Below are 26,410 nucleotides of genomic sequence, written 5' to 3' on the forward strand. Positions count from 1 at the left end.
CACTGTGACTACCACAAGGTTGTTGAAGGACTTGGTGCAGCAGGGCTACTCCTGGGCCGTGGAGACGACATTACATCTGTACTGAAAGAGGCACAAAATATTCACAGAGATGAAAAGAAATCTGTTTTAGTTAATGCTTTAATTGGAAAAACAGATTTTAGGAAAGGAAGTATTTCTGTTTAATGTATGTGAATTTATTACTGTTATACATACATACACACATACATATACCTAAGGCCCTTTTCCCATGACAAAGGAAGTGGTCAGGTCAAAGCATACACACACCCTTCACCCATCCCACATACATCCAAAAACCATATGTTGTCCCTTCTATCTTAGCTCCTCATGGATGAAGGATCACCCCTCTCTTTGCCCACTTGATTCTTAGGCAGAGTAGTAAGATGGAGAGCAAAGAAGAAGAAATCCATTTGGTCTGCATCAATATCTTATCCATTCATGACTACTCTTCACTTGCACCTATCTCATACCTTTTCCCTTCCATACTTGAAAGAGGTCCCATATGCACATAGTGCCCCCTTTCACCCATACCATCCACCTAATTCTTGGTCTTCTCCCCAAGTTTATTCCATCCACCTCTGCCTTCCACACCCTTTTTGCTCATCCTATTTCACTCATTCTTTCCATGTCTAAACCATCCCAGTATTCTTTGATTAGCTCTGTCAGATCTTTCACCTCCACCCTTTCTCGATTCACTTCTCACACTATCCTTGTGTGTGTGTGTATGTGTGATCATTCTAATATTGGGATGTTACTATATACTTAATGTTTATGTAAATGGAACAAGACCTGAGGAGTGAGCATAGAAGTGGGCCTTACAGCGGTGCCAGAAAAAGCAGTTTTACATTCGCACACTTTACTCTTTAAGATTTGCTGTTGTGATTGTATGTATATATCTATATCTATATATATATATGTATATATATATATATATATGTATATATATATATATATATGTATATATTTTTTTCTTTTAACATACCTTTATTCTTAAGTCCAGGAACAATGGGTAGTAAAGGATTTTCATAATATAGGAGTCCCTCAAATAACGCGGATTTGAATAACATGGATTCAATCATACGCGGATTTTATTTCAAAACCATCTCAGATGTAGAGAACCGTTTTAAAATTTGCGCCGAGTTGGGCACGCATATGCACACACATGGCAACATCGCAAACATTTGTGGTGACTGCTTTCTATTTTATAATATACAGTTGATCCTCATATAAAACGGTCATTATGTACACTGGGAACTGCTCAAACAAGGGTGTGGGGCGAGGGGATAGCCGTGGGTGGCTGCCTGAGGTTACGTGTCAACCTCTGGGTACTGATGCAGGAGGGAGGAGAGGGGGAGTAGGGGGGTAGCCAACAAGCTTTAGCTTGTCGCTTCCACCACCTGCACTGTGCTATCGTGAAATTTTACCACCCTAACCTGTTGAAGTGTAATGTTTCTTTCATTTGGAACACAACTAATAACTCTGATAATGACTGCGCTTGTCGTGTCTTAATTTCTCTTATGAGGTTCTTGTTGTTACTGGCAGTGGTGGTTTGGGAGATCAAAAACAGACATATACACGCTTACACACGTGTAGACACGCACACGTAGACACGTGTTAGACAACCAGTGTATGTTGTGAATGCGCATGCGTGTACACACAAATATGAACACACACATGCACGTACATGCTTACTTGTACAAGTGAACTCAGACACATACATGCACGCACGCACACATACACACATGCCACACACACATACATGTCACATACACACACATATACATACGCCACACACACACACACACATGTATATACGCCACATACACATGTGCATATACACCACATACACATGTATATACACACAAACCTATACATATGCCACAAACGCCACATACACCACATACATGTGCATGCACACACACGTACACATACATACACATACCAAATTGTGACATAGATAAAAACAAGAAATCTCCCCTCATGAATGAGTTTACAGCATCACTAAAGGAAATATCAGAACATCTATCAAGGCTGGATGTCAGAAAATCACATGGCCCGGATGGTATTGCAAATTGGATTCTAAAGGAGTGCAAAGAAGAACTAACAGACAAAATACACATCTTAATAAACAGCTCACTCAAAGAAGGAAAGATACCCGAGGACTGGAAAAACGCTAACATTGTACCAATATACAAAGGAGGAAACAAGGAAGAACCCACCAACTATAGGCCAGTATCACTAACAAGCACCATAGCCAAAATTTGTGAGAAAATAATCAAGAATAGATGGGTAAAACATCTGGAAGACAATGACATATTAAACCCAAGACAATTCGGATTCAGACAAGGAAGATCATGCTCCACAAACTTAATATGCTTTTACTCAAGACTAATAGACATAGTGCAAGAAAGAAATGGTTGGGCTGATTGTGCATTCCTAGACTTGCAAAAAGCCTTTGACAAAGTACCACACAGAAAACTACTAAAAAAACTGGAACACATAGGATGAATACAAGGAAACCTACTAAAATGGATAGAGGACTTTCTGACTGGTAGAAAGATGAGAGTAGTGCTCAGAGAAAAATATTCAGATTGGAAAGAGGTGATAGTACCGCAAGGATCTGTGCTGGCACCAATAATGTTTGCTATCTATATGAATGACATGGACGAGGACGTGAACTGCTACATGAGCTTCTTTGCCGATGACGCCAAACTGCTAAGGAAAATAGAAACTGATGAGGACTGTGAAGCACTGCAAGAAGACCTAAATAGGGTATGGAACTGGAGTCAGAAATGGGAAGTAGACTTTAATACTAAGAAGTGTAGCATAATGGAGTTTGGAAAAAGCAAAAACAGAATATCAGGAAAATATACAATTGGAACCAAAGAAGTAAAGAAAGTAGGATCCGAAAAAGATTTGGGAGTAATTATCATGAACGACTTGTCCTATGATATACAGATTAACAAAATTGTCGGGGAGACTTACAACTTGCTAAGATCAATAAAAGTGGCGTTTACATACTTGGACGAAGACATGATAAAAAAAATATTGGTTACATTGATAAGGCCTAGATTAGAGTATGCGGCGACATTGTGGTTCCCCAGTACCAAAAAGAATATAAAGAAAATAGAAAGAATCCAAAGACCAGCTACAAAAATGGCACCTGCACTTGCAAAGCTATCATACGAGGAGAGATTGGCTAAACTGGAGTTACCGACACTGGAGCAAAGAAGAGAGAGAGGTGACCTATTGACCATCTACAGAATCATGAGAGGCACAGAGGAACTCGATAGAGAGAACTTACTTAACTGGGACAAAAGAAACACAAGAGGACATGGAAAGAAAATAAAAAAACATAGCTATAGAAGAGAACTGAAGAAAAACAGTTTTCCTCATAGAGTTTTGGACACTTGGAACAAACTGGACAATGAAATAGTATGCGCAAAAACCATTCATGAGTTTAAAAACAAACTAGACACTGCAAGATACAAAGGCGGGACATCACGAGCATAGCTCCCCTTCCCGCAAAATACAACTAGGTAAATACATATGGTTCTCGGTATTTAATATGGAAAGTCAGCATATGCGGATTTGGTCATACACAGTAATTTCAGGAACCTAACCCCCGCATTATTTGAGGGACTCCTGTATAGTATAACAATTGTTGCATCGAGTTTCACAGAAACTTGCAGCCATACAATGATTGGCATTGGGCCTTGGACCTTTCCATAGATCTCTCTGTGAAGAAACATTGTAGTGTTATCTGTGTTGTATTAATTGTCAATTCTTATGGGGAAAGTGAAAGAAGTAGTTAAAAGTTTATGGAGATCTTGTGCCTGGTCCAAGAGATTGCACCTGCAGGTGGAGACAAGTTTTGACAAATTTTGAAGAGGGTGGGGAAGAGAAAAATCTGACATCCATCTACTTATAATCAGTCCTTTCATAGTATAATTAGTAAAAGATTTTCTTGAAAGTGGGTATAATAATAATAAATTATGGGAACCTTTGTGGTTATATAATGAACTTGTTTTTGTATGCAGTCTTCAATAACTATCATTTAAGGTTTTATAGTCCTTACATTTTCTGTTTTGTTGTTTTAAAGATTTATATAGCATTTTATAAATACTTGTTATTGATCAGATGCAGGAAGAAATCTGAAATATATTAAAACAAAGTTAAGGAAATAAGCTTGTAATTACCATGTAGGATAATTTTTCATTTTGACTATCTGCATATATGTATATACAGCCCATTTTGTAAATGTCATACTTTGCATGATACATGTTGGATGATAAATAGGTATAATAATGAATTTTTTCTTAGCAATGCTAGCAATGCAAATAACTGTATTTTCTTTGTTTCATAGTTTTAGTTATTTTGTTTCAAATAAACAAATGTTAACATCATGAATTTTATTCCAATAATACATTGCACAATCTAAACATTTTCAGTAAATAATTCTTGTACAAATAAGTCCCTGACATGTTCCAATCTCACACTAACAACAAATGGAACAGGGATTGCAATATCACAGTTCAAAGCATCCCATGTGCATACTTTCACAACCTCTTCACAAATAAAACTAATAAGCCTCCATAAAAACATTTCTGAAATCTTATATGCAACAAACTTGGTGTTTGCAATAAGTGGAGCAAAACATAAGTGTTGGGAAATAGTTGTCAGTGACTGTATGGTACTACATGGTTCATATTAACAAGTGCAGGTCAAGCACAACAACGCTGGAATACAAGCTCTCTTTATGAAGAAACTGTTAAAATTTAAGTATATTTAGGGCTTATGTGTGGCATCTGTGTGATCATGAAGCACACCATATCAAGAGGTCAAATGCATTACAAACTAATCTCAAAAAGGTAATAAAAAGCTGCCTCTATTAATATCAACATGTTTCAAGTATTACAACTGTCATTTATTATAGTCATTGCCAGCCAACTAGTTCCCTGAGCCCTACAGAATAAACTTAAATTTTTACATTTTCATGGTTAAGAGCTTGTGGTCAGGATGGTGAACAAGTGAAAATGTGAATGTGTAACATTGAGTTGGAAAATGTATTGATAACAGGGATGACCTGTTCCATGAGAGGGGTGCATTGGGGAAGAACTGACAGTACTGCTGAAGGGGGTACAAGCTGCATCTTTTGTGTGGTTTATGTAGGAAGAAATTAAAGGGATGAGTGTGATGGGTATGTCATTATCCATACATGATTTTGTATATTGTATAATACTTGTATTCTTTCAGAATTGAAAATTTAGTATTGGAGTGGTAGAGCGGCAATGGGGGGTGGGGGTTAGGGGTATTTTACCTCACCTTCTGAATGTTCGTCAACTCTGAACACCCTGTAGCCCAATTAGTTCACATATATGAGGGATGACTATTTTTCTCCCATTCCTTGCCACCTTACCTTGTGGGAACAGCATGATGGATGTTTTTTCTTGTTATGTAAAAATGTTTTCAAGATATTAAATATTGCAACTGTATTTCATGATTTCAGTCATTTTTGCAACCAGAGATAAAATCAATTATTCAGAACATGGGTGGGGTTTAGTGGACTACTTTGTTAACTGCAACTAAGGTGTTAAGCAAGGGTTTACAATTACCTGTCGTACAAATAGTTCATGTTTCTTGGTTTGGTTGGTCCCTTAGCAATAAGTTATCTTGATTTTCATTAAGTGGAAATCTGCAGCTCACAGTGGCTGGCAACAGTCACCAGACCCTTCTGGGAAGAATGTTGGATTGTTTGTCTATGTTGTACATGTGAGGGACATTTCTGACACCAAATTACAGTAGTAGGAGGAGGGTAGCAGTTACCAGTTATTAGCTGTCCTTATGTGAAAAGGTGGAGGAAATACAGTCATAGTAAACAGAGATCTTGGACTTGGTCCATAGATAGAGTGTCATCCACCTCCAATTGGAAGTGAGAATACTGATGGGTGTTGAGGCTGGACCTCCACTTAAGGTACTTGTCACTGGTCCCTTGGTAAGGCACAATTGAATATCTAGTGAACAGTGGTTCAAACTGCCAAATACCTGAATGTTCTCACCACTCTCTACAGATTCTCAATGAACTCTTATCCCATGAAAGGGGAAACTTTTAACATCTCTGTGACTGTGCTTAGTACTTATATGTGAGGTTAAGAAAAACTGGAACTTATTTCCATCTCTACCACAATGATAGGCTGACAATGCAAAGGAATTACTCTTTTGCAAGTGTTGATTTCAATCACATGGCCCATGCACTTGCAATTTATAGAATAAAGAAATAATAATAGATAAAAAATAAAAGGTGGCTGCATACAAGAAAAGTTACTTCAGGGCAGGTACTGGATTCAATCTAAGCTCCATGCACTTGCAAATTATAAAAGAAATCACATGAGGCTCTTCTCTCTCAACTCTGCACTAATAACATCCATTTGTGTACATACCAAAGTACTACCAATACATAACATCCATTTGTGTACATACCAAAGTACTACCAATACTAAGATAATATATATTTCATCTAGCATTTCATTTTCTACAAATCTTGGAGGTGTGTAGGTTGCAGACAAGTCTTGGGTTATGGGATGAACTCTACCTAGCTTAGAATGAAGAACTAGCTTTGAAAATTAGCAATATTTGTACTATGCATTCAATTTCTGGTTTGTATCATGGTCACTGACCATAAATTTTCTTGGGTGCCAGAGAGAGACATGATATTTGGTTCAGATGTTTGACAAATTAAACACTGAGGGAAAAGAAAGAAGGAGAGAGAGAGAGAGAGGGAAAAAAAAAGAGGGATGGGGGTGATAGAACATAACACCTGACCTCAACATTACAATCAAAGAAGTAAACGAGATATTTTTCAAAGTGAGATAATTGACAAATCTTGTTCTACAGCAAAAGATTTGAATTTACACTCTTGAAACTAAACTATTGATCTATATACCAAGGGCTTCTTCCCCCTTATGAGGGTGGTAGCCAAGTCAAAGGCATGCATACCTTCTCCCACCCATTCCAACACACTTGCTTCCCTCTTATCTTAACTCCTTGTGTAAGAAGGGTCATCCCTGTCTCCTGCTCACTGTCTGGGTTGCAAGCAATGCAGCAGGACACAGCACATCCACAGCAGAGGCACTTCACCTAGTCTTAGAATACCACCCATAAATAACAAAAATAGATATTAAAGAAAATGGTTAGATGCATGATGATAAAAACAATTTGCAAGGCAAGTGCAGGAGTTATACTGGGGCCAAATCAAGTGAAGAAAAGATAGAAAAGAAAAAAATTATATTCATAATCCTATGAGATGACTGAAATCTGCAAGATCACATTGAAAATATAGTTAGAGATTGAGCATATCCATCAAAAACAGCATTAAAGTCACAAATTATGGCAAACAAAGTAATTAAAAAGTTTTGGAGGTTGGCAGATTTATAAATAAACCAGAAAGGATACTACTGAAGAAATAAAATAAGAGAGCATTTACATAAGCAAAAGTTGAGAATGAAGACCTTTTTTTTCCAAATCAAAATTGAGGAACTAGTGTCAAAGACACAAAGAAAACAACACTGCTCTATATACCAAGGGCCTCTTCCTCTTTATAAGGGAGTCTGCCAAGGCATTCACCCACTCCCATTCATCACTAGGTCATTTGTTTCCCTCTCATCTTAGCTCCTCATGGATGAAGGGGCATCCCTGTCTCCTGCCCACTGCCCAGGTCAGAATTAATGCAGCAAGACACAGCATAGCCATAGTAGAGCCAATTGCTTCATATAGTAACCCTCCCTCCTTGTTTCCTCATGCAAAAAATAGTGAAGACAGAGAAATCCCTTCAAGCTGTGTCAAAATATCCATGTGCAACCATTTTCCACTTACGTTATCACCTGCCTTTTCCCTTCCCTACTCAACAAGACACTTCCCTCTTACTCAAACAGGGAAATGTGTCGAGCAGGGAAGGAAGAAGTCAACACTCAGAAGATAGGGCAAGAAAACTAAGGTTTCATATGCAAATGTGGATGGCATGCTATAAATGAGGTTTGGAAGTCAAAGATTACATATTAGCAAATGAACCCAATATTCCATGTTTGGTTAAGACTAAACTACCTGGTATTCTGTATCTAGTTGAGACAAACTATCTGGGAATATAGGACTAAAACTGGGAAATGTTTGATATAGTCTGGAGATAGGATAGATAAGATGAGAGGCAAGGATATGAGAGTTGTTAAAAATTACATAAAAGTTAATGGAATAATATTAAAGGAAAGACTGAGGCAATAAATTGATAAATTTAATTAGACTTCATATTTGCATGCATACCACCTATGGAATAATGAAGACTACCACTTACTCTTGTTTAATTTCCTTTCCATTGAAGGAAATGATAAAGGTGATAATACAATCCTAATTGGTCATTAACTGTAAATAGATCAATTGGAAGGAATGGCGAATTGAAGCACAGAAGGAATCACTTCAGTTGAAAGTGGGTGGAACAGTATGGAGATGCCAAAACAAACAAAAATAGTACTTCACTGTCCATGGAGAGCTACTTTGTGGGAAATATGTGTTTGAGAGGTGTGGTGGGGGTTGTACAGTTGGAGTGGAAGGCAGGGGGTTGAGGAGGAGAGCAGGGATGGAGGGGGAGATGGGGTTGATGGGGGAGTGTTAGGTTGGTTTGGACATGTGAAGGAAATGATTAGGAAGGGATTAGTGAAGGAGGTGTGGAGGTGGGGGGGTCATTGAGAGGGTGGCTGTGTATGGATGATGCTGTGATGAATGGAAAGGAGTGGGTGGGGGTTGGGGAGTGGTTGTGTGTGAGTGAATTTTTTTATGCAGCCCGAAGGGATTTCTCCCTGTCTTCAATGTTTCTTGGGTAGACCTATACGTAGTACCCAAGAAAGAAAGGACAATTGAAGGAGCCTACATCAGTTTCCATCCATGTAACAACCACTTTGATGGATTCATCACGTTAGCAAGGATAGCAAGCCACTTGGTTCTTCGTGAGGCCAAGCGGTGTGGGAGGAGTGATGGTGATCAGGGAGGAACAAGATAAGCTGGGAGTATTTAAGCTGCTATTTTATTTCTTTGTGTGCACTCTGAAGAAGTCCTTCTAAGACAAAATGTCAGTAATAAACCTCCAATGGTTTTTGGCTTTTACCTCACCACCCTTCCACTCATTCTGTCTTATGTACTTCAATATATATATATATATATATATATTATGGAAAAGGTGGAGGGAGAAACACGGGTCTTTATCTGAATATCGAGTTTATTCCTGACCAGTTTCGCTTACAATAGCTTCTTCAGAGGAGTGTTACTCTGGGTCGAAGTTGGCGGTGTATATAGTGAGCTAGGTCCACATTCCCTCCGCAAGGAACAAACTCGATATTCAGATAAAGACCCGTGTTTCCCCCTCCACCTTTCCCATAATTTGTCCCAATCTCTACATATATATATATAATATATATATATACCAAGGGGCTCTTCCCCCTTAAAAGGGAGGTAGCAAAGTCAAAGGCATGCATCTACTCCCAACCATTCCACTCCTATCCACCACCCTTGTTACCCTCTCATCTTAGCTCCTTGTGGGTGAAGGGTCATCCCTGTCTCCTGCCCATTGCTTGGGTGAGAAGCAATGCAGCAAGACAGAGTACATTCACAGCAAGGCCACTTCACTTAATTGGCAACCCACCCTTTTCATCCCCTCATGCAGAAAATAGAAAATGAGGAATCCCTTCGGGCTGCATCAAAGTATCTCCATGGACAGTCATTCTCCACTCACCCTTATTCCCTGACTTCTCCCTTCCTTGTTCAACAGTCATTCATCCTTGGTCATCCCCTCAAGTTCACTCCACCCACCTCTGCCTTCCACACCTCTTTTGCTAATCTTTCTTCACTCAGTCTTTCCATATGTCCAAACCATCCCAATACTCTTTCATCAGCCCTTTCTACCATCCCATTCCACCCCTCATTATCCTCCTCTTCTCATTTCTCACTCTAACTTTGTGATCCCTATCATCCTAACATACTTCTCAGACACTTGATCTCAAACAAATTTCAGTGTCTCATTTCTGCCTCTCTCAAGACTCCAAGTCTCTGCCCCATACAGTGTTGTTGGCACAATCACCCTTTCATATAACCTTCTTTTTGCATCCATTCCTAGATGCCTATTACTAATGACACTTTTTAATCCCCCAAGACATAAGACATTTACTTGCTTCTCTAAATCTACAATTTGACTCTACCCCACTCCTCCATTTCCTGCCACATGTGATCCCAAATACTTAGAACCACTTCCTTCAGCCTCTCTCCTTTAAGACTTATTACTAGCTCACTGCCACTCTCTCCCCTTGTACACCTCATCACCTTATTTTTACCCACATTTACCTTCAACTTTTTCCTATCATATACCTTCCAATCTGTCACTAATTGCCTTAATCCCCCCTCTGACCTTGCCACAAGTAGTGTCATCCACAAAAAATAACTGGCTCACCTCCCACTTCTCTCTCTGAGTGCGGGAGGGACTTGGGAGTTCTGGTGAGTCCGGACCTTAAAACCAGGAAGCAGAGCATTACCGCCAGAAATAAAGCTAACAGGGCATTAGGTTTCATTGCTAGGACGGTAACGAATAGAAGTGCGGAGGTAATTATTAAACTATCTAGTGATAGTTAGACCCATCCTTGACTATGAGGTACAGTTTTGGTCTCCGTCCTACAGAATGGACATAAATTCACTAGAGTCTGTACAGAGAAGAATGACCACAATGATACATGGACTCGGAAATATGCCTTACGAAGAAAGGCTTAGGCACCTAAACTTACACTCTGGAAAGACGCAGAGTACGAGGTGCTCTAACAGAAGTGTTCAAGTGGATCAAAGGAGATGCAAACAAGGTCATCATAATAAAACAACAGGGCAGGACTCGCAGTAATGGGTATAAACTGGACAAATTTAGATTTAAGAAGGAAATAGGCAAGAATTGGTTTACTAATAGGGTGGTCGATGAATGGAATAAACTTAGTAACCATGTAGTAAGCGCTGAAACTATCAGTTGTTTTAAAAAACGATTAGACAACTTTATGGATGGGGACGACAGGTGGTGATGGATACGGAGCTGCCTAGTGTAGGCCTTATGGTCTCTTGCAGTCTCCTTTATTCTTATGTTATCTCCAGTGCTCTGCCCATTACCCTTGCATGTACCTTCTGTATAACCCCATCCATGTACACATTGAACAGCAATGGTGACATGACACAGCCCTACCTATACCTAAAACCACTTGCTTTCTCCATTTCCAATTCTAACACAGGCTCTACTACCCTCATAGTAACTCTAGTGCCCTTAACAGCTTTCTCCCAATCCCATATATCTGCAATACCTCTCACAGTGCCTTCTTGTCTACCCTGTCATAAGCCTTTTCCAAATCCATAAGGGCCCAAAAAATATCCTTACCTAGTTAAAGCTTTCTCACAAATCTGCCTTACCACACCCTCTACCTTCCCCAAAACCACACTGCTCCTCATCAATTACTCCCTCTGTCCCTCTCCTAATCCTCTCAATTAACACCATACCATAAGGTTCCCAACTATACTTAACAAACTAACCCCTTAAAAATACAATCACATTTGTCCTTTTCATTTGTAAAGTGGAACTATACAGACACTCCTCCAGCATTCTCCCCTCCCTGAGACACACATTAAGCATCCTCACGAGTCAGTTCACTCTTACTGTACCTCCCTTTTTGAGACACTGCATGACATCCATTCAATCCTGCCTTGCCTCCTCTCATCATTTTCAAAACTCCTTTTACCTCATCTTTTCCTATATCTCTTCCATTTTTCTTCTCCCATCACTGTCATTTTCTTTGCACCCCCCACTGCTACCATCAATCCCTCTATATCCTCTTCCACATTCAACAGCTCTCCAAAATAATACACCCATGTTCCCAATACTACCTACACTTCCATTAACATCTGTCCATCTGCACTTTTTACTGTTTCTTCTCAGCCTGACTCCCCTCCCCTTCCTCTCTTACATTCCTTCCAAAATATCTTTTTATTACTTTCAAAAAATTTCTGTCATACTCCCCCATTTTACATCTGCTTTCCTCTTTGCCTACTTTATTTTATATTTTGCTTCTCTTCTTTTTTCTTTGTACCTCTCCAATGTTTCCTGAGTCCTACTTTGGAACCAGTCCCTGAACACTCGCTTCTTCTCTTCTACTACCATCTTCACTTCATCATCTCACCACTCACTACCCTTCTATTCTCTCCCATCCTCCTTGTTCCACATACCATCTTTGCACATCTTGTCACTTCCTCCTTGAAATACCCCCATTCCTCTTTATCTCCCACCTCAACTTTATCCTTCACCACCTCCTACACTTCTATCAGCTTCTCCTGGTACTCCTGTTCTTTTTCCTTCTCATTTAGACAGTTCACTCTAAGCACCTCTCTACCTTCTGCCTTTTTCCTCTTTCTCCGTCTATCCTCCACTTTTGACTTACCTTCCACCAGAAAATTATCTAACCCCCCTCAAGCTTTCCCGCAAGAACATGGACATCCAGAGCTCTTCCTTTCTTTATATACCACTACATAGTCCATTAATGTCTTATCAACCACCCTTTTTACCATGTGTACTTATGCTTGACTTTTTTCTTAAATACTGTGTTAGCTTTGAAATATTTAGCTGTGAAGAAAGACTAATAAAAGATGTGTGGAAGGCGGATGTGTAAGGAGTGAACATGAGTGGGCGACCTAGGATGAGATGGATGGATGGGGTAAAAGGGGCTTTGGGGAAGAGGGGAATGTCTGTTGAGGTAGGACAGGAGAGGGCAGAAGACAGGGGTGAATGGAGAATGGTTGTATATGGAAGATGTTGTGATCCATGAGCTGGAATGGGTGGGGGATGGGGTGTGTGGGAGTATGCATGAGAAAAATTTGAAGCAGCCCGACGAGACTTCTCCGTCTTCTCCTTTTCTGCATGAGGGGATGGAGAGGGGGGGGGGGTGGTCGCTGATTTAATGAAGCAGCCTTACTGTGGATGTGCTGTGTCTTGTGACACTGCTTCTGACCAAGGGCAGTGGGCAAGATGCAGGGATGACCCATCATCCAGGAGGTGCCAAGATAAGAGGGAGGGAAGAGGGTGGAGGGGAGTGGAGTGTGATAGGGATGGAATGGGTGGGAGTGGTTCTTATGCCCTTGTTCTTTGGCAACCTCCCTTGTAAGGGAGAAAAAATCCTTTGGCATATGTATGTATATATGTGTTAGCTATCATCAACTCTGAACGCATCTCCACCAACTCTCCATTATGTTTTTACTTAGCACTCCAAACTTCCCAACCACTCCTTATATTTTCATCCTCTACTCTAGCATTGAGATCTCCCAATACTACTACACTGAGATTCCTCCCAAAACTCTAAGCATTCATCTAAATCTGTTCAAAAAGCCTCTTTTCTCCTCTACACTCTTCTCACAACCAGGCCCATATGCACTTACAAAGACCCACACCTCCCATCCCAGTTTCACCTTCATCTACATTAACCTTGAAGATAGTTCCTTCCACTCTACCACACACTTTCCTATCTCATCACTTACTAGCAGAGCCACCCCTTCCCTTCATCATTCCCTCCTCACTCCTGACACCCCACTATACTCCTAAACTCAAATCTCCCCTCCCTTTCAACTTAGTTTCCTTAATGCCAACACATCCATCTTCTCACAAACTCTGCCTACCTCTTCCCTTTTACTCTCATCTGTACCACACCCATTCACATTTAATGACCCAACTACAACTAAGTAACTAAAATAGTCAATAGATAAATTGACACGAATAAGATGATAAGACACTCTAGCAAGATTTGACTTACTACTAACCATGGGAGAAATGTGCCAGAAGGCACATAACTTTAGCCAAAATAAATCATCACCTTGCCCCTATATGCTTGGACTCTTGGGGCAGGTGACAGTTATTGCAAGTGATCAGAGAGAAGTGTGGGATTCAAACCTATGATTGACATGAGACTCTCATGCTTCAAATTACATAATTTGCATAATAATCAATGAACCTTTGAGTTTTATGTGTCCCACAGGAAAGAGTGACCATGTACTTACTGAATTTCAGTTGGTGGAAAGAGAAACAGAGGTGAGGTAATGGTACAAATTTGATAAGGCAAATTTCCCCAGTTTGAGAATTTTTTTTTTAATAATCGAACTGGGATGAATTCATACCAACTAATGAACTAAAAATAAATAAGGTGGAACAAGAGAAGCAACAAGAAAACTATGGATGTACAAAGGAAGAGTAGAAATGATTACATCTTCCAGCTACTTGTCATTAGTCCTAGAGGGGAAGATTAATGGAAGTGGAAAAAAAAAAAAAAAAAAAAGATTGAAACATTCATAAAAACTGAGGTACAGAGTTCTTGGCAAACTGCCTGTGATAGCTTTGTAGAGGAAGATTGGAAAATCAACTAACTGTGGAGTCTGTGGTTTAAGGAGAATGAAAATGATGCCAGAAAGATGAGGAAAATGTAAATAGTACAACAAACAGGTCCATTACTGAAATGGTGAGGGCAGTGTGTAAAGAAAGAGGACAAGTTGGCCAAGTTTATGATATGATTCATAAGTAATATGAAGAATAATGTGAAAATCAAAAGAAAAATGGCAGAATTATCTGGGGCTTGCTTACGAGAAAGGAAGCACGGGTGATGCATAAAAAAAAAAAATAATAATAATAATAAATAAATAAACAATCAGACCATGAGGAAGGTGGAGACCGAAGAGCCATTAAAAGGGACACAATTAGAGCAGATGCAAGATGCTTTCTCTCTGTTCCTTAATATGAACAGTATGGAAAATGGTCCCATCCTTATGCTTACTGCACTTTGGTTTATAAGCTAAAAAAGTAACCCTTAATGCATAGGTTGGCAACCATAACATGTCAGGAGAGGTACCATAACTGAAATACACATATAAATAAAACTCTCAAAATTATCTCCATAAACTATCCACTGGTTCATAAGTACAACAACTTAATGTGCACATCTTTCGACAGTGAGCTATCTTGATTACCTAAATGATTAATAACCACTCATATCACCTATGAAAAACAGTTCACTGATGTTTGGCAAGTCATCAGTTTGATTGTAAAAAACATACTTTTAGGTTTGGAGACAGACAAATATTTCCTATGTAGAAGGCAAATGTGGCATTACATAACTCAAAAGGTAATAGCTGGAGTTATCATATGCAATAGTTCATCCAAGAAATTGAACTGTATTTCTTTTACCAAAATCAAGCATAGGAAACAGTAACAATATAATCAGATTTATACTTTCCTACATACATGTTTGTATGTATACTTTCCTATCATCAGTTTCAGTTTCTTGCACAACTGATATGAAAGTTCTTTATAAACCAATCTTGTTTAACAAATAACTTGCATTTCCTGGAGAGGACTTTGATTTCAATGCAAATGATAGAACAGAAATATGCATATAATTCTTATCCATCCATATTTCATAGACAGATGTTCAACTGCCTTAATTACTTAGATCAATACCCAAGGAGGCTGGTTACGTTTATTGAAAGGAACATTTGTTAGATTTACTGGAATATTTATGATAGCTGCATTCTCACGTAATGATGAAAGGGTTTTCTCAATCATGTACCTGCAATAAAAAAAAAATACTTAAATTACTATTCTGACATGAATTTTAGTAATTGTGTATTGGATTAGGGCATGCACTTTTTCCCACTACTTTTGCATCTTTTACAAATACATTGCACTGTCAATGTTTAACATTACATAAAATATTACATGTGTAAAGAAAATAACCACTACCAGTACTGACTCATTCAATTGCAGCCTATCTTTCTCTACTCTGCTAAACGCATACTCCAAAAGAAGGTCACACAAACTGATACCCACAAAAATGAAGAGAAATGGCTAAAAGATTCTTTTAATTGGTAAATAGGACAAAGCACTGGCAGATCCAGGATAAAAAAAATGGGATAGGCTAACCTGAATTCCTCTCTCTCTGAGTAGTCTGATGTATAATACTGAATTTGTCAATTATTTTTTAGATTTCCTTGTACTATAGGAAAAAACATTTGATTGGAATAGTTTAAGAAAAATTTATATACTGTATATATATATATATGTACCATATAACTTTCTGAACAGCAGAATACAAGTATGGCTTAAAAAAGAAAATGAAGAAATATGAACATAAATGGGTCTAAAAGTGTTAATAATAGCATCTAACACACATTAATAATGTGCAGTACTGGTCATGTATTTCACATCAACATAAACTTCCTGTTTCTTTTTGGCAAATACATTGATTATGCTATTTTAATATAAATTTCTTTGTGAACACCAAGTAGCACCACGCTGTTGAGGCATTCTTGACCCATGGTAATCCTCAAGTATGTTTTCAGGGAGAGGATGGCAGCAATTTTGAAGTTAGCATTAAAGGAGAGAGGCTGGAGGAAGTGGAGAGCTTTAGATTCTTGGGGTCATATGTGGCAGGAAAGGAAGTAGAGGTGGAGGTACATTGTAGATTAAGAGAAACCAAGGACTAAAATGTGTAATGAGATATAGACATTTGGGAATGGATGCTCAGAGGAGATTGTATGAAGGGGTGATTGTGCCAACAGCACTGTATGGGGCAGACATGGAACATAAGAGAAGAGGAGAGGAAGATTTTAAATGTGTTTGAGATGAAATGTCAGAGAAGTATGGTAGGGGTTACAAGGTTAGGGAGTGGTTATTTGTGAATGATATTTTGACACATCCTAAAGGGATTTCTCCCTGTCTTCAATGTTATTGCATGGGGGGATGGAGAGGGGGAGTTACCGATTAAATAAAGTGGCCTTGCTGTGGATGTGCTGTGTCTTATTGCACTGCTTGTGATCCAAGGCGATGGGTGAGATGCAGGGATGACCCTTCATCCAGGACCAAGATGAGAGGGAGGGAGGGGTGGAATGGGTGGAAGTGGAATTATGCCTTTTGACTTTGGCTACCTCCCTAGTATGGGAGAAAGAGCACTTGATATATGTATATGTATGGATGTTTTCAGTCACTTCAGGCCTGAGAATGAGTGCTCAGCCACATGATCCAGATGTGCTGGATTGAGCAATGACATTCAACCACTCAACACACCAATGGTTCCTACGATAGATTTGTGGTTTGTAGCAGCTGACAAACTTGACAGTATATCTGAATTATTTCCCAATAGTGATTCCAATCTAGCAATTCTTTTCTCCGTGTCAGCAGTCTGTACAAGTTCATCGAGTTTTGCATGTTCTGGTGCATAATATAATTCATAAGTAATACCTCCACTTGAATCACTACTTGTACCTACAGAAGCTTGTCCATTTCCTTTCAGTTCTTCATCCTTTCATTCTCCAGCCCAGTTTTCTTAAAGCTCCAACAATTTGACTAGTTTTTTGAGTAATGCTGCCTGCAGTTGTGAAAATGCTAAACATACATCTTCAAAAATTAGAACATGATTTTACATTTAAATACACTCTAAGATATATTTCCAATATAATATTTCAAATGTAATGAACTTGACCGAACTTCAAGAGTTTTTGCATTAAAAATTCAACATCTCAGAAAAAGATTGAAAACAAATCACACAGTAACTAACATATTATCAATTTAGCTCAATTATTTTATCAAGCACTGAAAAATCTTAGCTATCTAATCGCAGGGAGCTTTGTCACAGCAATAAATGACCACTGATTGTTTTATAAATATAGATGACACTTTTAAACAGATGTACCCTGTAGCATGTGGGTAAATAAATGTGGGTAAAAGTAAGGTGATGAGATGTACAAGGGGTGAAAGTGGCAGTAGACTGGAAGTGAGCATTAAGGGAGAGCGACTGGAGGAACTGGATATTTTTAGATACTTGGGTGCAAATGTGGCAGGAAAAGGTGGAGTGAAGGTGGAGGTAGAACGAAGATTGAGAGAAGCGAGTAAATGCCTTGGTGGATTGAAGAGTGTAATGAGGAATAGACATTTGGTAATGGATGCTAAGAGGAGACTATATGAAGGAGTGATTGTGCCAACAGCACTGTATGGGGTAGAAACATGGAACATAAGAGAGGAAGAGAGAAGGAGTTTGAATGTGTTTGAGATGAGGTGTCTGAGAAGTATGATGGGGGGTTACTAGGCTAGATAGAGTGAGAAATGAGGAGGTGAGGAGAAGAACGGGGGTGGAAAGGGAGTTGGTAGATAGGGTTGATGAAAGAGTATTAGGATGGTTTGGTCACATGGAAAGAATGAGTGAAGAAAGACTAGTAAAAGAGGTATGGAAGGCAGATGTGGAGGGAGTGAACATGAGGGGACGTCCTAGGATGAGGTGGATGGATGAGGTGAAGGGGGCTTTGGGGAAGAGGGGAATGTCTGTTGAGGAAGGACGGGAGAGGACAGAAGACAGGGGTGAATGGAGAATGGTTGTATATGGATGATGATGTGATGCATGAGGTGGAATGGGCAGTGAGGTAGTATGTGTGAGCAAAATTTGACGTAGTCCGAAGGGATTTCTCCCCATCTTCTCCTTTTATGCATGGGGGGACGGAGAGGGGAGGTCGCCGATTTAATGAAGCGGCCTTGCTGTGGATGTGCTGTAGTCTTGCGACACTGCTTGTGACCCAGGGCAGTGGACAAGGTGCAGGGATGACCCGTCATCCAGGAGGTGCTAAGATAAGAGGGAGGGTGGAGGGGTGTGGAGTGTATTCAGGGATGGAATGGGTGGAGAATGATTTTATGCCTTTCCCTTTTTGGCTACCTCCCTAGTAAGGGGGAAAAAGCCCTGGTATATGTATGTATATGTAGATTTGAACTTATATATTTTTTGGGCTTGGGATATATCACTTCCTAAGCTATTCCAAGTATTTATGCACCTATATGGAAATCTGTATTTCTTCAAATCCTTTAGACATGTGGTCCTTCTGTATTTGCTCCCATGACCTCTTAAAGCTCTCCCATCTTTAATCAGATCTCTTCTGTCAGTGCAATCTATCCCCTTTAGCTACCTGAATACCGTAAACATATCACTTATTTCTCTTCGATCTTTCAAAGTTGGCAGACCCAATGCTTTTAGTTTTTCTCATATGTTTTATCTGCCAGGCTGGGGACCAGTTTGGTTGTTGTGTGTATGTGTGTGCCCATATATATATATATATATATATATATATATATACATATACATATATATATATATAATATCATATTGAAACTTTCTGAGGAAACAAGGTCTTTCATACATGCCCTCTTTGCACAATCTGAAATCTAGGCCTCCAGCCTTCCTTGCATCCAGTTTATTCATCCCAGTCCTTTTCTTTCCTTGATAGTATCATTTAGAGACTTACCCACTTCTTCCAAGAAGAAATGCAGCAGGAATTTGTGGGTTTCGCCCTGTGTTATCATCTATCATCTCTATATAGACCTCATCATTTGAAGCATCACTGTGTGTTACAATAATAGCAACTGCACCTGCTTCTTCTGCCTTTATCGTCTTACTAACAAAAGAACAATCTCTGGAAAGGATGAAAAGGAGAAAAAAAAAAAAAAAAAAAAAAAAGGGGGGGAGGGGAATTAGTCATAATTTTCAACCTGCATCACATTGAATTCAAAATGTGTACTGTGAAAAATGTACTTAATATGCTTACCCTCTCTTTGCTAGAGCCACTGCACCTCTCAATTCAGCAGCATTAAAAAGTTCTGAACAACACTCAGGAGGATCAACTAGGACTAGTTTAATGTTTCTGTGATACATTTTCTGTAAAAAGAATTTGAGAAATATTTCATTGGTACATTTTTCTTTTAGAGTCTACCTAAACTCTGAAAAACAGAAATGAAAGTTATAAATTTTGTTAACTGAATTCAACCAGTAATTACTTACAAATTGCATTCCAAAGTCTCTGGCCTGACGAAGTCTGTAGCTATATTTTATTTTCTCAGGATATATCACTTCAAAGAATATGTCATCTTCAATAAAGTCATAAACAGCTACGTCATCCCAGACAGTAACTGAAAAATAGACACAGTATGCTATAGTACAATATCTTAAGATTATCTCTTTGTTACCACATGGACACCACATTAATGAATAATGTACATTCATAGCAACCAGAAGAAAAAGGTGAGGACCATACTATATTTTGGTTACATTTACTATTTCTATTGTCAATATGGCTTGTCGAACATAACTAATTACAAGTAAAGGAAGTCATCTTTCTATGTTTAGCTACAACTTCTTGCCATTTCGTTGTAATACAGAGCAAGAGATACCAGGAGTGATTGTCTGCAGAGCAAACTGTGTTAATAAGTATAATACCAAAATAGCTATTAAATCAACTGAATTTATCAAAATGGCAAAATGTTCATTAATGTTGTTATTATGGACAGTAGTTTGTCAGCAATTCTATGCTTATGGACAATTTTACACAGCTGTTGTGCATTATTTCATATTTCATATGCTGCCCTTAATGTACTAGTACTGCAAAATCAGATGGGTGTTAATCTCTCATTTCCATCATTTTCATATCATTCACCCTGAAGTTTCCCAGTAGGAGAATAACATGTTGGCATCTCATCTGCCTAAGTGCAGGAAAACAGAAGATTAGAGAACATAAGAATGAAGGAGACTCCAAGAGACCATAAGGTCTATACAAGGCAGCTCCGTATCCATCACCACCTCTCATTTCCATCCATAAAGTTGTTTAATTGTTTCTTAAAACAACTGATAGTTTCAGCACTTACTACATGGTTACTAAGTTTATTCCATTTGTTGACCACCCTAAATCAAATACCCAACCTTCACCCATCCTACACTCGTCCAAAAATCCATCTGTTGTCCTCTCCAACTTAGCTCTTTGTGAATGAAAGGTCATCCCTGTACCATACCCACTGCTTGAGTCAGAGCCAATACACAGCATTTCCACAGCAGGGCCCAACTGCCAAAGCCAATTTACCACCCACTACTGTCAAAGCAGTAAAAGTATTTCATTTTAGAAAAGTTCATTTGTTAAATGTCTAAATATTTAATTTTCTTTGTGAGAAAATTGGTAATCCTCACAAACAAATGCTCTTGCAATCTCAAGTGCTCTGAATGTCTCCCAGTGAAATACATCAGATGTTAAGTAATTCACTTGTTAGCATTGTACTTCATTTTGTTAAATATGTAAAATCTGCATTTTTTAGCAGGTTGTTAATTTAGGTTAGTTTTTATGGTCCAGTTAGGGTATACTGTATATTTCTCTTATGTATCACACAGTGCCACATGGAAGAAAGAAGGGAGAAGACTCCTCATATATGGCATGATGTTGTGGCTGCTTCTCACCCATAACTCACCATAACAACTGAACATGATGTACTGTTTACACTGCTTTAGCATTACTCTTATCTCAATTTAGCAATTTCTTCTAAGAGTGACCAATGAAAAGACCCAAGATCTACAAGCACCTGCTGTGTGGCTACTGGATTCCAGTCAGTAAAATGTGAAGCAACAATTGCTTGAAACTATCCTTTTTCCATCCTACCTGAATAGTATATTAATTTTTATATACTACCTCTCGTCAGTATTTCTCTAATTTTAAGTACCTTTACCATATCCTTTTCCACACTTTCCCCATACTCTTTCCTTTGATGTTCCATTAACTTACCTAATTCCAGTTTTTTTTCCTCATGTATCCTTATACACTTTCTTCATATCCTCCAGTTTATCTCTCTATCCTCTAACGTGTCATAATCACCTTTCATCTTGCCAAACTCTCCTTAGATTTTCTCTTAAACTGGTCATATCAGGGACTGTAGATTTCCAGTCACTAAAACTCAAAGCAACAACTGAAGTGAATAATTTTCTATTATTTAACTGACACAACAAATTTTCTATTCTTGGCCTTTGGACTCTTTTGAATGAAATATGTGAACAACTGATCATATTTGGTCTTATTTATAACCAGAAGCAGTATACCCCGTCTGGGGTATTGGCTGCTTGTTATTGTGGCAAAGTAGCATGCAGTTGATACTTTAGGGTCTACATGGGGCGCCCCTACGGACCAGAGCCACACACCATTTTGTCTATGATAGAGGAAAACTCTGGTCATAGAGAAATTATGACACTTTTATACTACGACTGTCCCTCCGTTATGCTGTCCCCCAATCCCTTGCTGCTGTCCTGTACCATTTCTCTGAGTATTCATTTTCTGTGATGGGGGAAAAGAATACTGCCACCAAGTATTTCCACTTGGATCGTAAGAGGCGAGAAGAAGGGGATGGGGATTGGGACTAGGCATCCTTCTCCTTGTAGCCCCACAGGGGACATTCCTAAACGAAAAAGTGAAGGCATAAGAGGGTCTGGGAGTTTTCCAACCAGCACCCTAAGGTTTGGGTCTTTTAATGTGCATGGATGTGGTACAGATGAGAGTAAAAGGGAAGAGATAGGTAGTATGTTTGTGAGAAGAAAGATGGATGTGTTGGCTTTGAGTGAAACTAAGTTGAAAGGGAAGGGTGAGTGTAAGTTTGGGAATGTAAGTGGGAGGCTATCAGGAGTGAAGAGAGGGCGAGGGAGGGAAGGGGTGGCTATTCTAGTAAGTGAAGAGATAGGTAAACGTGTAGTGGAGTGGAAGGAGGTTTCCTCAAGGATAATGTGGATGAAGGTGAAACTGGGAAAGATGTGGGTCTTTGTAAGTGCATATGGGCCTGGCAGTGAGAAGAGTGTAGAAGAAAGGGAGGCCTTTTGGATAGATTTAAATGAGTGCATAGAGGATTTAGGGAGAAATGTCAATGTAATAGTACTGGGAGACCTTAATGCTAGGGTAGGAAATGGTCCAAATGATGGAGTGGTTGGGAAATGTGTAGTTCCAGGAAAGAATCGTAGTGGAGAGTTGATGGCGGAAATGTGTTTAGAAAGAGAGTTGATGATAGCAAATACAGTGTTTCGGAAGAAAGTCAAGCAAAAGTACACATGGGAGAGGGTGGTGGATGGAAGGGTGGTAGAGCGTTGATGGATTATGTAGTGGTAAATAGGACTATGATAGGAAGAGTTAAGGATGTACATGTGCTAAGGGGAGAGGGTGGGGGAATATCAGATCATTTTTTGGTAGAAGGTAAGTTGAGAGTGGAGGATAGATGGAGAAAGAGGAAAGGGACAAAAGGTAGGGAGGTGCTTAGAGTGAACTCTTTCAATGAAAAGGAAAAGGAGGAGGAGTACAAGAAGAAGCTGAAGGAGTGGGAGGAAGTGAAGGATAGTAGAGTTAGGTGTGGAGGAGGAATGGGGATGGTTCAAGGAGGGAGTCACAAAGTGTGCAAGGATGGTGTGTGGAACAAGAAGGACAGGAGGAAATAGAAGGAAGGGTAGTGAATGGTGGGATGAGGAAATGAAGAAGGTTGTAGAAGAGAAGAAGCGAGCTTTCAGTTTGGTTACAAAATAGGACGAGGGAGTCATATGAGAGGTACAAAGAAAAGAAAAGAGAAGTAAAGCAAAAGGTAAAGGAGGCAAAGAGGAGAGCAGATGTGAAGTGGGGTAAGAGTATGACAGAAAATTTTGAAAGTAATAAAAAGATGTTTTGGAAAGAAATCAAGAGAGGAAGAGGAGGCAAATCAAGTAGAGAAGAAAAGGTAAAAGGTGCAGATGGAGAGATGATAATGGAAGTGAAGGCAGTAAGGGGAAGATGGGCAGAATATTTTAGGGAGTTGCTAAATGTGAAGGAGGATAGGGAGGGAAAGATAGTTGCAGTGGGAAATGCTGAGAAAATGACCATGATGCGTGAGGAAAATGGAGGAGAAATAAGGAAGGATGAAGTGAAGGCAGTTGTTAAGATGATGAAAGCAGGTAAGGCACCTGGTCTGGATGGATGCCATGCAGAATGTTTAAAAAAAGGAGGTACAGTGATGGTGGACTGGCTGGTGAGGTTATTCAATGTTTGCTGGAGAGAGGGTAGAGTGCCAGAGGATTGGAAGAGTGCCTGTATAGTTCCACTTTACAAGGGAAAAGGGGACAAATGTGAATGTAGTAGTTTCAGAGGGATTAGCTTGTTAAGTGTAGTTGGGAAAGCTTATGAGAGGATCTTGATTGAGAGGATTAAGAGAGGAACAGAGGGGGTAATTGGTGAGGAACAGTGTGGATTTAGGACAGGTAGAGGTTGTGTAGATCAGATCTTTGTGGTAAGACAAATATGTGAGAAAGCTATAGGAAAGGGGAAGTATGTTTTTTGGGCTTTTATGGATCTGGAAAAGGCTTACGATAGGGTAAACAGAAAGGCACTATGGGAGGTTATGCAGATATATGGGATAGGAGGAAAACTTCTAGAAGCTGTCAAGAGTTTTTATGAGAGTAGTAGAGCTTGTGTCAGGATTAGAAATGGAGAGAGTGAGTGGTTCGAGGTAAAGTTGGGACTTCGTCAAGGATGCATTATGTCGCCCTGGCTGTTCAACTTGTACATGGATGGGGTAGTGTGACAGGTAAATGCAAGGGTAGTGGGTCAGGGATTGGAGATGGTTAAAGAAAATGGAGAAAAGTGGGAGGTGAGCCAGCTGTTGTTTGCTGACGACACTGCGCATGTGGCAGGATCGGAGGAGGGATTGAGGAAGTTGGTGACAGAGTTTGGGAGAGTATGTGATAGAACAAAGCTAAAGATAAATGTGGGTAAGAGTAAGGTGATGAGATGTACGAGGGGTGAAAGTGGCAGTAGACTGGAAGTGGGCATTAAGGGAGAGCGACTGGAGGAACTGGATTGTTTTAGATACTTGGGTGCAAATGTGGCAGGAAAAGGTGGAGTGAAGGTGGAGGTAGAATGTAGATTGAGAGAAGTGAGTAAATGCCTTGGTGGATTGAAGAGTGTAATGAGGAATAGACATTTAGGAATGGATGCTAAGAGGAGACTGTATGAAGGAGTGATTGTACCAACAGCACTGTATGGGGCAGAAACATGGAACATAAGAGAGGAAGAGAGAAGGAGTTTGAATGTGTTTGAGATGAGGTGTCTGAGAAGTATGATGGGGGTTACTAGGCTAGATAGAGTGAGAAATGAGGAGGTGAGGAGGAGAACGGGGGTGGAAAGGGAGTTGGGAGATAGGATTGATGAAAGAATATTAGGATGGTTTGGACACATGGAAAGAATGAGTGAAGAAAGACTAGTAAAAGAGGTGTGGAAGGCAGATGTCGAGGGAATGAACATGAGGAGACGTCCTAGGATGAGGTGGATGGATGGGGTGAAGGGGGCTTTGGGGAAGAGGGAAATGTCTGTTGAGGAAGGACGGGAGAGGATAGAAGGCAGGGGTGAATGGAGAATGGTTGTATATGGATGATGTTGTGATGCATGAGGTGGAATGGGCAGTGAGGTAGCATGTGTGAGCAAAATTTGACGCAGCCCAAAGGGATTTCTCCCCATCTTCTCCTTTTATGCATGGGGGGATGGAGAGGGGGGACGCCTATTTAATGAAGTGGCCTTGCTCTGGATGTGCTGTGTCTTGCGACATTGCTTCTGACCCAGGGCAGTGGACAAGGTGCAGGGATGACCCGTCATCCAAGAGGTGCTAAGATGAGAGGGAGGGTGGAGGGGTGTGGAGTATATTCAGGGATGGAATGGGTGGGAATGATTTTATGCCTTTTTCTTTTTGGCTACCTCCCTGGTAAGGGGGAAAAAGCCTTGGTATATGTATGTATGTATGTATTTTTCAGAAGTGCACACCTACACAATAGCGCATTAGAAAAGTAAATAATGCTATAAATTATAGTATATAAACATAATTTTCTTGGCAGATATCAATAATAGAGGAAGTTGCTATGAGCAATACACAAATGGAATCACAGCGACTCTTTGAGATGCCATCTTTGTTTTGATAGATTCAGAGGTTGAAGATAACATTGATGACCCTGATTACCTCTAGAAAAAATTATGATACATAATTTCTTCAACCTCTGCATCTATCAAAACACAGCATCTCAAGCAGCCGCCACAGCTCCATTCATTAGTGTATTGCTTTTAGCAACTTTTTTATATTAATTTCTACCAAGAAAAATATATATGTTGATATATATCATAATTTACAAAATTAATATTCAATTTTCTAATGCTATATCATGTACGTGAACACTTCTACAAATTTACCATATTTTCTATATCACCCTTTCATTATCTGTGATGTGCCCATTTTGCTTCATTGTCTAAATTAAGCATTATGGAAAGTTGAAGACAGTTATGGACACACAAAATAAGTCACCCTCTTATTTTCTCACTATTCACTCATAGAAAAGCATGCTACAAAAGCTAGTAAGAGGGCCACCCTATTCTGTAGAACTGTCTATAGATGGATACTGGGAGAATGAATGAATGAAACTTGACGTGCATAGGTAGGTAGGTCAAACACCACCAGAGGCGC

At 39.5% G+C, this 26,410-nt stretch overlaps 2 protein-coding genes across 2 annotated transcripts in view; one reads left to right on the forward strand and one right to left on the reverse strand.

Annotated features, from left to right (window-relative positions):
* LOC143018599 (2-hydroxyacyl-CoA lyase 2-like) overlaps positions 1–6,793 on the forward strand; it is a 46,744-nt gene extending 39,951 nt beyond the window's left edge. The window contains exon 14 of the mRNA XM_076174104.1: positions 1–6,793. Coding sequence (XP_076030219.1) covers positions 1–183 — 183 coding nt within the window. The 3' untranslated portion in view covers positions 184–6,793.
* Positions 4,416–26,410, reverse strand: part of LOC143018600 (PRADC1-like protein) — a 23,879-nt gene continuing 1,884 nt past the window's right edge. Inside the window, exons 2-5 of the mRNA XM_076174105.1 lie at positions 19,929–20,056; positions 19,696–19,805; positions 19,396–19,563; positions 4,416–15,680 (exon numbers count right to left, since the gene is read on the reverse strand). Of these exons, the coding sequence (XP_076030220.1) occupies positions 15,560–15,680; positions 19,396–19,563; positions 19,696–19,805; positions 19,929–20,056 (527 nt within the window). The 3' untranslated portion in view covers positions 4,416–15,559. The remainder of the gene's footprint in view (positions 15,681–19,395; positions 19,564–19,695; positions 19,806–19,928; positions 20,057–26,410) is intronic.

Source organism: Oratosquilla oratoria, chromosome 35 (genome assembly GCF_046742065.1).
Source record: "Oratosquilla oratoria isolate Oo_2021 chromosome 35, ASM4674206v1, whole genome shotgun sequence".
NCBI lineage: Eukaryota > Metazoa > Arthropoda > Malacostraca > Stomatopoda > Squillidae > Oratosquilla > Oratosquilla oratoria.